Below are 17,176 nucleotides of genomic sequence, written 5' to 3'. Positions count from 1 at the left end.
GCCATGAAATCTCGGGTGGGGGGGATGCTCTCAGCCATTTCTAACTTCTGCAATACGTGCTGCTGCCCTGCGATTTTGGCAGCACTTCCTCACTTGTGCACCTGGCAGGATCCTTCACTGGTTTGTTGCTCCTCCCCAAGAAAGCAGGGCTTCATCTAAGGCTGGGGATAAGGGGTCTGTGGCCTTGCAGATGTTGGGACTCAGACTCCCATCAGCCCCAGGCAGGGATAGTGGGAGTTGTTGTCTAGCAACAACTTGTGGGCCACTGGTCAACCCCCACCCCACCCACCTGAAGTAAGGCTAAGGTTTGTGGTGCTCCACAGGCCAGGTGGACATTCAGAAAACAGAAGTTCTACCATCTCACAGCAAAAAGGGAAACCACCTTGGAACATCTGCAAATTGGCTTGCTTTTTAAAGGCAGCATGGTTTGGCACTGAAAAGGGTTTGTGTTGCTTAACCTACCAGCATTCTCTTGATTCCTTTATTAACAGCAAACATCAAGTAATTTATGTCATCAAAGATGGCTCTGGGTCTACCTTGAATTGCAGTGCAGGGGAAAGGATATTTTCACCATTTCCCAGACATATAAACCCGCTCTGGTGTTTGTGGTGACGACTTGGAAAAATCTTACCTCTCTGAATCCTAAGAAGCAGGTTCTGCAACTGGAGTTATTCTGAAAGTTTGCCATCTTCCACTGCAGGCAGGCAAATTCACATACATACATTTGCACCCTGTCTCTACCACTGAAAAAAAGGCTATGGTACCCCACAAAACAAGTGGACATTCAGAAGACATGTGGATGTTTGCTACGAATTGGAGAAATTATTCTAATGCTGCAAATGTCTATTCAGAACTAGTTCCTGTTTTTAGTTCGTTGGACCTTACTCCTGGGTAAGTTAGAGCAGGAAACTGACCAATTAGACTTGTCAATTGCAATGTAATCCTGTGCATGTTAAATGACTAAACCCGATGGGGAAATGTAACCGTACTTAGATTCATGGTGCGTGGTTTTTTGAAAAGCTGCTAAAATTTTGCTGCTTCCTTTCAGCCATGGCCCCTGTGACCAACAGAGCTGAGAGACATTTTCACCCACCTAAAAATTACGCTTTGGGTTTGTTCGTTTGTTTTATTTTCATACTACTACGGTACATGGTGCTTTACAAATTCTGGAAGGACAGTTCCTCTGCCCCAAGTGGCTTACAATCTAGCCACTGACCCAAGGGAGGGAGGCAAAAAAAAAAATATCTCTGCATATTATGAATACTGTATTGGTAAAAGATTCAGCAAATGAGGCAGTGCATGGTTTTGGGGGGATGATGGAGGAGTGGAGGAGAGAGACCCCAAGGAATTACATACTCCTCCCACCCTGCTTTAGTTTGTTCCAACTAAATGCCCAGGTATTTTCCGCTTCTGACCAAATCTTCGTCTTTGCTTTGTTGTTCCCTGCTCCATGAGTGGGGAGCAAAAAGCGTAAACGATTACTTTGTCAAATAGTGAAACCTGCTTCAATGGACATACTTTTGGCAAACAGACTGGCCAGCCTGCAAACAGCAGCAGCAGAAAATGTCCTATTTGCAGAAGCACCAACCTTGTGCCAGCCTTGCTGTCCACTTAGCTCTTAAGCAAAGTCTTAAAGGAGCTGGCGATGTCCCCACTAGTACCTTGCTCCTTGTTTCCTTCCTGGTGTTGGTGGAGGGTAGCCCCAGGGGCTTGACGACGACGACAATACTAGGCCTTTCTAGCTGTTCAATTTCTCAGCTAGTTCACCCATCGGGCCTTGAATGTCGCAGACGAAACGGTACACGTAGCGCTGTCCGCTGGTCTTGTGAATGATGTTCTTGTGATAGTAGTAGCGCAAGCCGCGGCTGAGTTTCTCGTAGGTCATGCGGGGTTTGTTCTTCCTCTTGCCCCAGCGCCTCGCCACCTGCCCATAGTTGAGAAAGAAGAATGGGATGGAAGGTAGCCCCCAAGCACTGTGTCAGCGTAAAGATCACAAGAGCCAGAGACCTGTTGCATGTTGAGTTTGCCGCTGAACATGTTGTGCTACAGCTGCCTTGAGCAACCTGGAACCTTCTAGCTGTTTTGGATTACAATTCCATCAACTCTCCAGCCAGCACATAGTCTGAAGTAGCTGGGTTGGCAAAGATTGCCTAGTGAGATGATGGCATCTACTTCCGTACAGCTGACAACAGCTGGAGACCCACCGATTGCTCCCCTGTGGTGTAGCGAGGTGGGGGCATAGCCATTTTCTCCTGCTCGAGGGTAGGACTCAAACCAATGGCTTCAAGTTATAAGAAAGGAGATTTTGACTAGACATCAGGAAGAAGTTTCTGACAGCAAGAGCTGTTCAACCGTGGAACGGTCTCTTTCTGGAGGTGGGGGGCTCTCCTTCCTTGAAGGCTTGTAAGCAGAGTTTGGGGGGCCACCTGTCCTGAATGCTTTAGCTGAAATTCCTGCATTGCAAGGGGTTGGACTGGATGACCCTTGGTGTTCCTTCTATGAACCCTATCTCCCATTCCTGTACAATGCACAGGTTTTCAAACTGATGTTGATCCTGTTGACACATTATGATTCTTAAGCATACATCTAAGACCCCCATTTGAACCGCAAAGGTCTTTTCTCCATGTCCCTCTGGTTAGTGAGGTTGGCCCCCACCAAGGGGGTGTAAAAATCACACTACTCTTGCCAGCCCATCCACATGCTCTCCTTGCCAAGGGTTCAAGGGAGCCTTGGTACACCTCTCTTGATGGGAAGGGCATGGAAGGAGTTTTCCCACTTGTGGGTTAAGTGCCACTGCTTCCATTCGCATAGGAGCCTCACCTCGTGGGGGTCGCAGAGTTTGAACTCCCAGTCGTTCCCTGTCCAGCGGATGAAGGCCTGGCAGGAGCCATCTTGGAGCAGCTCCAATAGGAAACGCCACAGCTGGATGGGACCAGAACCTGTCCAGGAAAGAGAAGCAAGGAGTGTTGGTGGTATGCAGGGCTTCAACGGAGCCAGTGGTATAACGTGGGTTGCCAGTGCCCCGAGGCAAGGCAAGTATAGCGCCCCCTAACCTGTGATTCCTGTCAGGGCTGGGGAAGGTGGGGAGGGGACAGCAGTGGCAGCTGTTATTATTATTATTATTAATTATTATTATTATTTATTTCATGAAATTTTAAACCAGTAGCGGCCTGGTTGCTGTCTACTTGTGCCTGCTGGCGTCCCATTGTTGGACCCCGATTTACACAGTGTTTTTCTGGGAATCGTTGGAAGCGGTTTACAATATTAAATCAAAACTACAAGCATAACAATAAAACAGCCATTAAAAGCTGTTGCTGGAATCACACAGGTAGCAGCACATCAAGCTAAATAAATTGAAGGGAGCAGATTTAAATCTGCTGATCCCACCCTCCAAGGTTTCAGATCCATGCACAAAAAAAAGCTTTCAGCAACGCAGCAACCTTTTGAAGACCTCTGCAAGCCAAAAGAGGAGGATCTTGACAGACTTCTCCAATAGTTTGAAAGCTATGGAACAGCCTCCGAAAAGGCCCTGTCTCTGGTTTCTAGTATTGATGGGAAGGGCAGAAATCTTTCCAGACTCTTACCTGTCCGTTCCCTATGGGACAAGTGGGTGACATTGGCTTCTGCCCAGTCTCTTGACTCCTTTTTCCTCTGGGTTCTGACCGGAGGGCCACACCGACATGAATCGCTTTCCAAGGGGATCGGTTGGCTGAAGACAGCTGGGCCAGATGTCTCTCTCCAATCACAGGATGTCACAAACCCCAATAAATCTTGTTCTAGAGGGGAAATGATGGAAGAAGAGGACTGTGAGGGTAGACTGGAAAGCATGTGGAAGATGCCTGATAAAGTCATAGAGGTTTGTGAAGGGCTCAGCATGGGTTAGGGTTTCTGTGCATCTCATGGGTGAAGCCAAGGGGAGAAGGCAGGCAGGAAGCTGCCCCCCTAAATCATTAAAAATCAATGCAAATCTGAGGTTCTGCCCCCCCAACAAAAATCCTGGCTACAGTCATGGTGCCTCTATCTACCTTTGGTCCCCCTCTGATTTAGGAATGGGCCATAGCATTTGCTTTGCACATAGAAGGTCCCAGATTTAAATCTCCAGTTAAACTGACCAGGTAGCAGGTAATAGGGAAGGCATCTACCTGAGATTCTGCACGAACACTTCCAAATCAGAGTAATATTGGGCTAGGTGAAATGAACCACATTGAACTAGAGAAGCAGTATAATTGTATCCAGCTCTATTCAAAGCAGACACGTCAAAATGAACGGAAACTAAATCACATCCATTCATTTTAACGGGTTCTCTTCTGAGTAGTACTAGCCTTGGCTACAACGTCTACCGTGTGTTCGCCTTCTGCTATCAGAATACAGTGGTGCCTCGGGTTAAGTACTTAATTTGTTCTGGAGGTCCATTCTTAACCTGAAACCGTTCTTAACCTGAGGTACCACTTTAGCTAATGGGGCCTCCCGCCACCACCGTGCAATTTCTGTTCTCATCCTGAAGCAAAGTTCTTAACCCGAGGTACTATTTCTGGGTTAGGGGAGTCCGTAACCTGAAGCGTATGCAACCCAAAGTACCACTGTACTGCAAATCAATGGTTGCTGGGAATCAGAGAGGAGAGAGCTTTGCGCTCAGATCCTGCTTTCCAGCTTCCCATCAGCATCTGCTTGGCCATTGTGAAAACAGGATACTGGATTGGATGGGCCAGATTCAGCAGGTCTTCTTTCACTCTTACATTGACGCAGACAGTGCAAACTGTTTAATGAGGCTGCAAGATTGTGCTTTCCGTCCTCCGGAATCCTCTGCTTCCACGCTTCTTTCAGAACATACAGACTAGAATTGCCTTGCAGGATCAGACCAAACATCATCCATCTAGTTCAGGATCCCACAATGGCCAGCCAGGTGGGTTTCTGGGGTGCCCAGTGTCAGTGCATGAAGCCAACAGCCGAACATGCCTACCTGGTTCTTGCTGTTCCAGCTGACCTCCGAGCAGAGGCTGAGATGAGGGCCGTTGCTCTTCAGGGGAGCAGCGGCACAGAGGAGAAGACAAGGCCTGAGGCGCAGGACTAACATACGGGGAGACCTGCAGACTCGTGGGGCTGCTGTCCTGATAGGCAAGCCTAGAATCTGAAGGCGATTGAAGGAGAAAGAAACATCAACGGAGGGGCAACCGCTATCTGACCGCTTTTCTCACCTCACACCAAGGAGCTCTGGCCCTCCAGGTGTGGCCTCTCATCATAGCTGTCAACTTTTCCCTTTTCTTGCGAGGAATCCTATTCGGAATAAGGGAATTTCCCTTAAAAAAGGGGAAACGTTGACAGCTATGCCTCCCATTTCTGTTGGCCACTGGCTGGAGCTGATGGGAGTTGCAGGCCAATATCCAGTGGAAGATCCCTCTTCCTGTTTTGCACCTACAGCCAGAATCTGGGACAATGTAAACCAAACATCCCCATAGATAGCATGCAGGGAAAAACTAACTCCATATACAGTGGTACCTCTGGTTACGAACTTAATTCGTTCCAGAGGTCCGTTCTTAACCTGAAACTGTTCTTAACCTGAAACTGTTCTTAACCTGAAACTGTTCTTAACCTGAGGTACCACTTTAGCTAATGGGGCCTCCTGCTGCCACCGTGACGCCACCACACAATTTCTGTTCTCATCCTGAGGTAAAGTTCTTAACCCGAGGTACTACTTCCAGGTTAGCGGAGTCTGTAACCTGAAGTGTTTGTAACCTGAGGTGTTTGTAACCCGAGGTACCACTGTACAACATACCTGGAAGCATAAAACAAGCCCCCCTGTTGTATGTACCATGATTTCAGGACTCTGGCAATTTGCCAGGTTCCCTCTTTGTTAGCCCATCTGCCAGCAGATGCCAACGTCCTTTTTAAAAAATAATTTCAAGCCAGCTTTTGAACAGTAATTGCCATCTTACAATCTGCTGAACTCTTAAAACCTTTGCCTCTTGTTGCCTAAACGTCTGGTCACTGTTGTAATTCATGGGTGACTGTTTCCATCTGTAGAAACTCAGACCTGGCAAAGAACACTCAACTATTTGCTTCGTCTTAATCTAAATCCACCTGGTCTACTGCCTCTAGTAATGCAAGACCCTCATAAAAGCATGTGGCTCAAAACTGTGCATCAAAAACTCCTTACATGCGGTCTGCATCCGCAATCCCTATTATCAATGGGCCTCATTAAAGCAAAGAGTCTAATAGGCCAGCGCCTGAAAGACATTGAACGGCAAAACAACCTGACTATCTTAAAGAAACTGTGCCCATGGTATACCTACTTTCCCCCTTCCCATTTTGACTTCCCAGCTTCATATTTGTTTAAATTAACCATCCCAAAATACAGACGTGCCTTTACATTGGCTAGATGGGATGTTCTTCCCTCTGCCGTACTCGAAGGTCGTTACCAAAAGACTCCATTTGAAAAACGACTCTGCCCATGTAGAGATGGTAACACGGAAACAGTGTCCCACGTCCTCCTATCCTGCCCCCTTTACAAAGACCTAAGGAATGAGATTATTACTCCACTCATTCTCCCCAACCCCGGCCGTTCACAAGACATTATACTGTTTTTTCTCTTATCTGATACGGATAGTCAGACAACAGAGAAGGTCGCGAGGTACATCGAGAGAGCCGTGAAACTGAGGGCCACCATCTGAGTGACAGACTTGTTCATCTGACGGACCTCCTTCTGTTTGTTCTTATCCTCCTTTTATTCTTATTTTATTTTACTTTTAATTCCTGCATAGCTGTGGCCTGTTGGCTTTGCTAATAAAGTTCTGATTCTTCTTCTTCTTCATGGGTGACTGTTATGGCACCATTATTGTTTTATGTGTGTGTTTATTACAGTAAGATGCTTTGATTATTTTGTAATGTATAGAAATGAAACATTTGCCCATCTGGTCTGAACCCAAAACCATGGAGGCGGAAATGACCCGAGGCAGAGATAGCTGATGTGGCACCTGCCAGGTGTCCCTGGACCAACTCCCACCATCCCTAACCATTGGTCAATGTTTGCTGGTGCTGATAGGAGTTGTAGTTCAACAACATCTGGAGGGCATCTGGCTCTCCCAGCTCTGATGTGTCCCAAACTTCCTAAAACCACCTACAGAGCCATCTCTTTCCTCCTGCCTATAACCAGTGGGGGAGCTTCATGCTCCGCCAGTGCCTATAACTTACCTCTTTCATACAGTGCACTGTAATCCAGGCAGGTAGAGGAGACCTGTGTCAATTCCATTACCGTATTTGTGTACTCAGGGAAGCCTAGAAAAGAAATGGGATAATATTAGACTTGTTAGTTGCTTGCTGCTGCCCAAAGGGTCTCCAAGCAACTTACAACATGTGGGCCCCATCCGCAATACACATTTGCAGCGGTATCGTACCACTCTGATCAGACATGGCTTCTGAACCAATAATTCTGGAAATTGTCATTTGGATGCTGATAGTTGTTAAAGGTAAAGGTAAAGGTACCCCTGCCCGTACGGGACAGTCGTGTCCGACTCTGGGGTTGTGCGCCCATCTCACTTAAGAGGCCGGGGGCCAGCGCTGTCCGAAGACACTTCCGGGTCACGTGGCCAGCGTGACAAAGCTGCATCTGGAGAGCCAGCACAGCACACGGAACGCCGTTTACCTTCCCGCCAGTAAGCGGTCCCTATTTATCTACTTGCACCCGGGGGTGCTTTCGAACTGCTAGGTTGGCAGGCGCTGGGACCGAACGACGGGAGCGCACCCCGCCGCGGGGATTCGAACCGCCGACCTGACGATCAGCAAGTCCTAAAACCTCAGCGCCACCCGAGTTGTTGTTAGGCGACCCCTATTCCCTTCACAGAGCTACAATTTCCAGAGTTCTCTAGGAAGAGGGATTGATTGTTAAACCACTCTGGAAATTGTACCTCTGTAAGAGGAACAGAGGGTCTTCTAAGAACTCTCAGCCTCTGTAACAAACTACAGTTCCCAGGATTCTTTAGGGGAAGCCATGTTGTTGTTGTTGTTGTTGTTGTTGTTGTTGTTGTTGTTGTTGTTGTTGTTGTTGTTATATTATTATTATTATTATTATTATTATTATTATTATTATTATTATATTATTAGTAGTAGTAGTAGTAGTAGTAGTAGTAGTAGTAGTAGTAGTACCCCACCCACCTGACTGGGTTGTCCCAGCCACTCTGGGCAACTTCCAACATATATTTTAAAATGTTTACATGGTATGATACTGCTTTAAATCTATAGTGCAGATGAGGCCCTGGGATCCATCAACATCTGGAAGGTCACAGATTCCCACGACTTTCCAGTGTTGCTGATGCAAAGGTCGGGATACTTTTGTGATCACACCCAGAGATATCATTTACCTTTCAAGCCCGGCGTGTGATGGAACGGCATTTCCTTCTCAAACCCTTCAAGCTCAGCTAGGTAACTCCCACCGGTCCAACTTGGGGGCGGCTGATTCACCTCATTTTCTGGCAAAAACCAGGAATCTACAGCTCTGAAGTCTTCCTCTTGGAAAACCTTCTTGTAATCTTCCATGAAATCTTGATGCAGGGGAGAAATAAAGAGAAAGAAGTAAGGGCATCAGACTTTCATTTGAAAACACTTTTTTTTGTAGGGCAAAGACGAGGAGGTTGAGACCCTCCCGGTATTCCCGGCCTACAATTCCTATCACTCCTCAGCCATTGGCTGTGCCAGAAGGGGTTGATGGGAGTTGGAGTCCAAAAACATCTGGAGGGCCGCAGGATAAATAGCAGTCGGGGCTGAATACGGCTGCATGAAATGGTACAAGAGTTAAAGCTGGCTTGAAAGAAATGGTGTCTACATTCATCCCAAGGCTACCCCTTAATGCCAGTGTACTGCATAGCTGTCAACGTTTCCCTTTTTTAAAGGGAAATTCCCTTATTCCGAATAGGATTCCTCGTGAGAAAAGGGGAAAGTTGGCAGCTATGGTGTACTGGAAGAAGCAAAGATCACCAGTGTCAAAGCAATGATTCTTCAACATCAACTTTGTTGGACTGGTCATGTTGTGCGGATGCCTGATTATCGTCTTCCAAAGCAACTACTCTATTCCGAACGTAAAAATGGAAAGCGTAATGCTGGTGGTCAACAAAAGAGGTTTAAAGACTGTTTCAAGGCAAATCTTAAAAAATGTAGTACAAACACCGACAACTGGGAAACACTGGCCTGCGAACGCTCCAGTTGGAGAACAGCCTTTACCAAAGGAGTCAAGGGCTTTGAAGACGCTCGAACTCAGGACCAAAAGGAGAAACGCACTAAGAGGAAGGCACGCTTGGCAAACCATCACCATGGTCAACTCCTGCCCGGAAACCAATGTCCCCACTGTGGAAGGACATGTGGATCCAGAATTGGCCTCCTCAGGGACTTACGGACTCATTGTTAAAACCATGTTTATGGAAGACAATCTTACTCAGCTACAAGTGATCACAGAAGAAGAAGAAGAAGAAGAAGAAGAAGAAGAAGAAGAAGAAGAAGAAGAAGAAGAAGAAGAAGAAGAAGAAGACCCCTAACCACACAGGCTTTTCAGATCATTTGCAAACTTCTATGATGAGAGGCAACATAAAGACAAAGGAAGCCACCCAGAGTTGCTGGAGCAACTCAGTCTGATGGGCATGGTATAAATAATATATATATATTAATATATATATTATATTATATTATATTATATTATATTATATTATATTATATTATATTATATTATATTATATTATATTATATTATATTATATTATATTATATTATATTATATTATATTATATTATATTATATTATATACTATATTATAATATAAATATTATATATATATATATATATATATTTGCTTTCGTAGATTTTCACGGGTACAGGAATGCAGGTTTTGGTGTCCTCGGGTATCTTCCCGTGTAAAAGTTGGGGTGTCTAGGCGACGTTTCGACGAGGTCTCACTCGTCATCTTCAGGCTGGTGCTTTCGGCTTCTTGTTACTGGAACAGAGCAGGATCTCAGTGTTTGAGTTCCTATAAATACTGTTGAGGAGGTGTGGCCTCCTATGTTCTGGGCAGAGAGGAAGTTCCCAGGCTAGTGTGCCTTTTCTTCTTTTGTTCCTTAATTGCTTGAGGGATATCTTGAGTGATTTCTTGAGTGATATCCTGAGTACCACTTAGGTGGGTCATTAGGTGTGGATTAGTTGCTAAAGCCTTTGTGTCTTGACCTCTTGAACTTTGTGAAGAGTTTTTCTGAGAAGATGGGTGTACTACATTTAGTTGTGCTCTGGCTTGGCTTCGTGTATAGGGGCGAGCTGTGGTTTTGTGGCCTGTGCCAGCCAGATCTGTGTAGGGATTGCAGGGGGGTGCAGCATCCGGAGGTGCCACCATGGTTTGGCTACTGGATGGTGTCTGTAATTTATCTGTGGAGAGGGTCTGGGTTTGGGTCTGGTGTGGTTGATTGGTGATGGCGTTCTGTGTGCCTCTGGATCTGGTGTCAGTTTTTGTGGGGAGGGCTAATTTCCAGATGTCTGGCAAGCGGGATGTGTCGTCACGCTTGTTCATGTTGTGAGGGTGTTTCTCTATCTCGATGGCTTCCATGATTATTCTCTTGTGGTGATGTTCCATGTTAGAGAGCAATTTGGAATCTGCAAAATTAATTTCGTGTCCTGTTTCTTTCATGTGTTGGAAGAGAGAGGAAGTTTTTTCTTCTTTTTTGACGGCATTCTTGTGTTCTGCGATACGTGCATTTATTCGTCTGTTTGTTTGTCCAATGTACGTGGCTGGGCAGACTTTGCAGGGTATTTCATAGACCCCTTGGTTTTCCAACTGGATTTTATCCTTGGGGTTTCTGAGGATATTGGCTATTTTTTGGTTGGCGCAAAAGGCTGTTTTGATATTGTGTTTATGGAGGATTTTGCTAATTTTATCTGTAGTGCCCTTGATATAAGGAAGGAGGGCCATGCCATTGTTTTCTTCTGTGTCTTGGTTTTTGGGGGGTGTTTCCTTTTGGATTAGCTTCGTAACCCTGTTTTGCTGGTATCCATTGGCAATTAGCAAAGTCTGCCCAGCCACGTACATTGGACAAACAAACAGACGAATAAATGCACGTATCGCAGAACACAAGAATGCCGTCAAAAAAGAAGAAAAAACTTCCTCTCTCTTCCAACACATGAAAGAAACAGGACACGAAATTAATTTTGCAGATTCCAAATTGCTCTCTAACATGGAACATCACCACAAGAGAATAATCATGGAAGCCATCGAGATAGAGAAACACCCTCACAACATGAACAAGCGTGACGACACATCCCGCTTGCCAGACATCTGGAAATTAGCCCTCCCCACAAAAACTGACACCAGATCCAGAGGCACACAGAACGCCATCACCAATCAACCACACCAGACCCAAACCCAGACCCTCTCCACAGATAAATTACAGACACCATCCAGTAGCCAAACCATGGTGGCACCTCCGGATGCTGCACCCCCCTGCAATCCCTACACAGATCTGGCTGGCACAGGCCACAAAACCACAGCTCGCCCCTATACACGAAGCCAAGCCAGAGCACAACTAAATGTAGTACACCCATCTTCTCAGAAAAACTCTTCACAAAGTTCAAGAAGTCAAGACACAAAGGCTTTAGCAACTAATCCACACCTAATGACCCACCTAAGTGGTACTCAGGATATCACTCAAGAAATCACTCAAGATATCCCTCAAGCAATTAAGGAACAAAAGAAGAAAAGGCACACTAGCCTGGGAACTTCCTCTCTGCCCAGAACATAGGAGGCCACACCTCCTCAACAGTATTTATAGGAACTCAAACACTGAGATCCTGCTCTGTTCCAGTAACAAGAAGCCGAAAGCACCAGCCTGAAGATGACGAGTGAGACCTCGTCGAAACGTCGCCTAGACACCCCAACTTTTACACGGGAAGATACCCGAGGACACCAAAACCTGCATATATATATATATATATATATATATATATATATATATATATTGTTATCTGCAATATACTAGGCTTGTCTGTTCTGACTGGCAGTGGCTCTTTAGGATTTCAGCCAGAAGTCCTTCCCATCATTTGTGAATTCATCCTTTTGAACTGCAGGTGCCAGGGATTGAACCCAAGACCTTCTGCAAGCAAAGCATGTGATCTATCACTGAGCTAAACATCTCTCCCGGAAATTTCTTAAGATAAAGCCTCCTGCTTTCCCCCTGGCATTGGTGCCTAGAACTGGCAACTGTTTGCTCCACATGCAGTGGTTCTGAGAGATCACCCAGCCAGATGGGAACAATGTGTGTACACAAGTGTGTATACCCTGTCACAGGAAGTGAAACCACTTTCAAACTACTCGCTACCACCTCAGAAAATAATAATAATCCCTGGCTCTGCTTTAACGTCTTGTCCTCTGAACGCTTCCATTTGCATTATACAAAGAAGCACCGTTTTAGGATTCTCGTTACCACGTGCCCTGTGATTTCCTGAATGATGCCGAATACTGCGTTCCAAATACTGTACATTTAATCTCAGTGTATGTCTAGTAGTACATGTTAATAATGCCCACTTAAATTCTTCTACATCTCCATTTATATTAACTTTATAATTTTGTCTAAATTTATAAGGGATAAGACGCCACTGATATATATATATGCAGACATTTTCTTTAAGGTTGAAACTTCCTAGCAAACATGTTAAAGAACCAGTTCCATTCTTCTTCTGCTAAAGACACACACACATACTGTTGAAAACTGCTCAGAAGTCATTATGGCATGTAAGTTGTATATAAATTTATTATTATTATTTCTACTACCACTAATATCTACCCTAGGGAGCATTATCTGTAACTTTCAACGCTCAGTTCCAACCATTTTGATAATTCATGGCTTGATTGCCAGTGTTGCTTCAATTTTGCATCTTACATTTTTTAAAAAAAAAAAAGTTTATTTGTGTTAGTTTTGCATTAAATTTTGCATTTCAAAAAATCTGCGAGGCTGTTGACTTCGAGCATTTTAAGTAATGCTGAAAAGACACAGAATGTGTCGTCGTAATCATCATCATTATTATCTATCTGTATTATTTATCTGTATGCCGCTCTTCATTTGCAGAGCTCAGGGTGGTTCACAGCATGAAAACACAAGATAAAAACCCAAAACAAAGACAAACCAAACCAATAGCCCCACCCCTACCCACAAACACATTTAAAAAGGCTATAGCATCATGAATTCAATTAATGCAGGATAGAAAGCAAATGGCTCTCTCTCTATATTTTAACCAATGCATACTTTACAGCAGGGAAAGGAGCCTGCAGCCTTCCAGCTGTTGCTGGACTCCAACTCCCATCAGCCCCAGCCAGGATGGCCAAAGGTTGGGGATGATGGGAGCTGCAGTACGAAGAGAACTGGAAGAGCAAGGTTTGCCCACGGGGAAGGGCAACAGCTCTGCGAAAAAGCATCTGCTTTGCATGCAGAAGGTGACTGGTAGGTTGGGCTGGGAAGGTCCCTTGGCTGAAACCCTGCAGGGCTGCTACCAGTCAGTGTAGACAATACTGATCTAGGTGAAAGATGTTGCGTATTTAGCAGGTTAATTGCGCTGCAGAAAGCGTGCTGGGGAGACCACATATTCAGGAAACAAGGAAGAAACGCAAAAATATTTTTTGATTGGCTTTAATTACAAAAACAAAAACTCCTCTTACATTAAATCTATAAGTATGACCCATCTCTCAACCCATTCACCAGGGGACTGAGAGAGGTACACACTGCTCTTTATATACTGCAGTGGTACCTCGGTTTAAGTACTTAATTCATTCCGCAGGTCCATTCTTAACCTGAAACTGTTCTTAACCTGAAGCACCACTTTAGCTAATGGGGCCTCCTGCTGCTGCCGCGCCGCCGGAGCATGATTTCTGTTCTCATCCTGAAGCAAAGTTCTTAACCCGAGGTACTATTTCTGGGTTAGCAGAGTCTGTAACCTGAAGCGTATGTAACCTGAAGCGTATGTAACCCGAGGTACCACTGTATACCCAATTGCTGACACAGCTTAATTAACAGAACTTAACAGCACCTGCTTTCCTGCTACACAGCTGTAAAACTAGGTCATGATATTTACTCTGGCCTTTAAAGAGATACACATTTTGTGAAACAATAATGAACCTTAATATTTAAATAAACCATTCAACAGACCCATGGTCTGACTCAATATAAGGCATTCATCCTTTACTTTGACATGCCATAGGTGGGAACTGTAGGAATCACTAAAACGAAAAAAGCTGTTCATTTATTCATTTGAGTCATTCTTTTAAAATAAAACACCACAAAGCAACACCCAGCAGCACAATCCTACACACAGGCACTGAGAAAGAAGTCCTACACTCGTTGGCATGGGGCTGCAGCCGACATGATTAAGGGCTGAGTGTGGAAGGAATAAAAGGGAGAAGCTCTTACCCAACTGTTCCACCTCTGCTCCAGTCGGGACCATTTGCAAGGGGGGCTCCATCCAGCATTGGCGCCAAGGATCCATGTCTGCAATCTATTTAGATCGATTTAGATCTGAATTTAGCAGAATTTTTAATTATTTTTGAAGGAAAGAAGTGTCAAAACTAGGCAAAAGTAAGGCAGATATAATAATAAACAGATGCAACAATAGCAAAAAAAAGTTCATATTCTAATACTCGCAATCAGATTGCAATATGATTTTTGCTTTCCTTCTTATTTGTGAATATCTGGACTTGCCGTCATAGAATTTCAGAGTTGGAAGGGACCACAAGAGTCATCTAGTCTAACCTGCTGCTCTGTAGGAATCTTTTTTGCCCAATGTGGGGCTCAAACCCACAACCCTGGAATTAAGAGCCTCGTGCTTTAAGGTTAAAGTCTGACAGATGTGCTACACCGAGCCAAACCGCTGATCCATCTTAGCCCACTAAGCGGCAGTGGCCCTCCCTGATCTGGTCAGCAGTGGGTTTCCCAGAGACATGAGGGGGTCTCTTAACTGCAAATGCCAATTACATTGAACCTGAAACCTGTAGTACGAATGTGCATTGAGCTGCTGCCTCTCTTTCCCTGCTCACAGGCATCACCTCAGCATTAGTTAGGAATCTGCCTTGTACTGAGTCTGACTGTTGGTCCATTTAGCTCAGCATCCTCCAGGGATGCTGCTGGACTCCAACTCCCATGATCCGCAGCCCGTCAGGGACAATACAAGTGAGAGTCCAGCATCACCTGGAAGGTCAGAGGTTCCTGGTCCAGGAGCAGCTCTCCAGGGTTTTAGCCAAGGACCTTCCCATCCCTTGCTGGAGATGCTGGGGATCAAACCCAGGACCTTCTGCACATAGAGCATGTGCTTTTTGCCACTGGGCTATGCAGGCTACTCACCACTTTGCTGTGTTCTAGGATAGCTGACCCAATACCGCCTGGTGGCGTCTTCCTTGGCTCTTCCTCTTCTTTTCCTTGGACAACGAAACTGGCAAAGGGAGGGTGTGCGTACCTACTCAGACCTCTGAGCGGTGGGATCCTGCACCATGCCTTAGTGGGGGAAATGCTGCTGGGTGCTTTTCCTTGGCCAGGAAATTCAGAGGCTGCTACTGCTGCCCTTTCTCCCTCTCTCTATTAATATCCCCCTACCCTTCCAGTTCCTCTGCCCAGCCATTGGCTGGTTTAGCCGGTTTCGTGACTTTTTTCTAAGTTTATGGGGAGGGGGAGATAGGTGTCTGTGTCGTCACAGCCAGTGTGTGTGTGTGTGTTTGTGTCTGCGTATCACGACTCTGCAGCCCCAGATCAGAAGGCCAGGTGGTCGGATTTCAGAGCTGGGGGGAGGGAGGGGGGGAATCGTGAGAGGAAGCAGGACTGGTGTGTTTATCTCTAGGGACCACGGTGCAGCCAGCAGAATCTCCTTGTCAGGCTGTATAAGTAGCCCTAATAAATCTCGAAATGAGACACCGCAGCTTCCTCTGAGGCCTGTCCTGGGCTGAGAACTATGAGGCTGAGCTCCTCTACCAATTTACCTGGAAATAAGCTAAGGAGGACTTGTTCCTGAACGCCTAGGATTGTGCCGTTAAGGAACAACTTTTCCCAGGCTCTAACCAGGCCATCTAAGGTCACCACCACCAGAGTGCCACTATTTCGTGGGAGAGATTCTATCACATATTGATCATTTAGGTTTGCACAATGAAATAGCAATGATAGGGCTGGCGCTGAGCATAAAAGCTGTCGTTTAAAACAGTCTTTGCAAATCCTCAGATATACAGTGGTACCTCGGGTTACATACATTTCAGGTTACAGACTCTGCTAACCCAGAAATAGTGCTTCAGGTTAAGAACTTTGCTTCAGGATAAGAACAGAAATCGTGCTCCGGCGGCATGGCAGCAGCAGGAGGCCCCATTAGCTAAAGTGGTGCTTCAGGTTAAGAACAGTTTCAGGTTAAGAACAGACCTCCAGAACGAATTAAGTACTTAACCCAAGGTACCACTGTATTCACATGTTGCAATCTACACATGCTCTGAGTGGAAATTTCAACAAAGAAGCATCTTACTTTTTATTTTTTGGGGGGGGAGTTCACAATCTGTGTGAAATGCGTTTATTGCTATAGTTTAACAACTCTGTATTGATCCCTTACAGTGTAAGGGAATCAGCAGCCATTGCTTGACCGGTCGTGATGGAAAATCTTTGTGACCCCAGGAGGCTATGGGGTGGAGTGAAGGGAGGACAGACGATTTCATGGTTCCTTTCATGGCAGCTGATAAAAATCACTCGTGCTGCCCTGCCTCACAAAAAGGAACACAAAACGAGAGGCTGGGCTCAGAAACAGATCTCACAGAGGTTAGTGGGACTTGCTCCCAGGTAAGTGGGTAAAAGACTGGAGCCAAGTCAAACACACACATTTTATTTCTAAGGTGGAAAATAGGCGTGTTAAATTGGTTTGTGAATTGGGATTGCTTTACTCTATAGTAGGGGTGGCTAACCGGTGTCCCCACACATTTTGACATGTTCATACCCTCAGGACACATACAAACACACAGCCTCCCTCCCCATCCCACAGGGGGGTTACAACAATATGAAAATACAATATTAAAACCATTTGGAAAGCAAGCAAGAGAATAGAGTGTACGTTTAACAATGTACATATAATAACGTGCCCTGTTGTGCTGCTTTTATTCCTCCTTTAAAATATTTACTTATTGTTAAATTTAGATCCTGCCTGTTCTG

General features: G+C 45.4%; 1 protein-coding gene across 2 annotated transcripts; it reads right to left on the bottom strand.

The window, feature by feature from the left end:
• Positions 1 to 1,112: 1,112 nt before the first annotated feature.
• On the bottom strand, positions 1,113 to 15,676 carry ETV2 (ETS variant transcription factor 2). 2 transcript variants are annotated; one of them, XM_028742592.2, is made up of 8 exons: positions 15,347 to 15,676; positions 14,420 to 14,504; positions 8,355 to 8,534; positions 7,189 to 7,272; positions 4,961 to 5,128; positions 3,585 to 3,776; positions 2,821 to 2,939; positions 1,113 to 1,924 (listed from the first exon to the last, which is right to left on the bottom strand). In XM_028742592.2, the coding sequence occupies exons 2-8, from the start codon at positions 14,493 to 14,495 to the stop codon at positions 1,739 to 1,741; spliced, it is 1,005 nt and encodes a 334-aa protein (XP_028598425.2). In that variant the 5' UTR covers positions 14,496 to 14,504; positions 15,347 to 15,676; the 3' UTR covers positions 1,113 to 1,738. The 2 variants fall into 2 exon arrangements, with proteins under 2 accessions (XP_028598425.2, XP_028598424.2); XM_028742591.2 differs by having other exon boundaries at positions 14,420 to 14,524; positions 15,347 to 15,673.
• Between the last annotated feature and the right edge of the window lie 1,500 nt (positions 15,677 to 17,176).

The sequence above is a fragment of the Podarcis muralis genome, chromosome 7, assembly GCF_964188315.1.
Source record: "Podarcis muralis chromosome 7, rPodMur119.hap1.1, whole genome shotgun sequence".
Lineage (NCBI taxonomy): Eukaryota > Metazoa > Chordata > Lepidosauria > Squamata > Lacertidae > Podarcis > Podarcis muralis.
The sequence above is the reverse complement of the archived record's forward strand: the minus strand, read 5'-3'. Positions and strand labels throughout refer to the sequence as shown.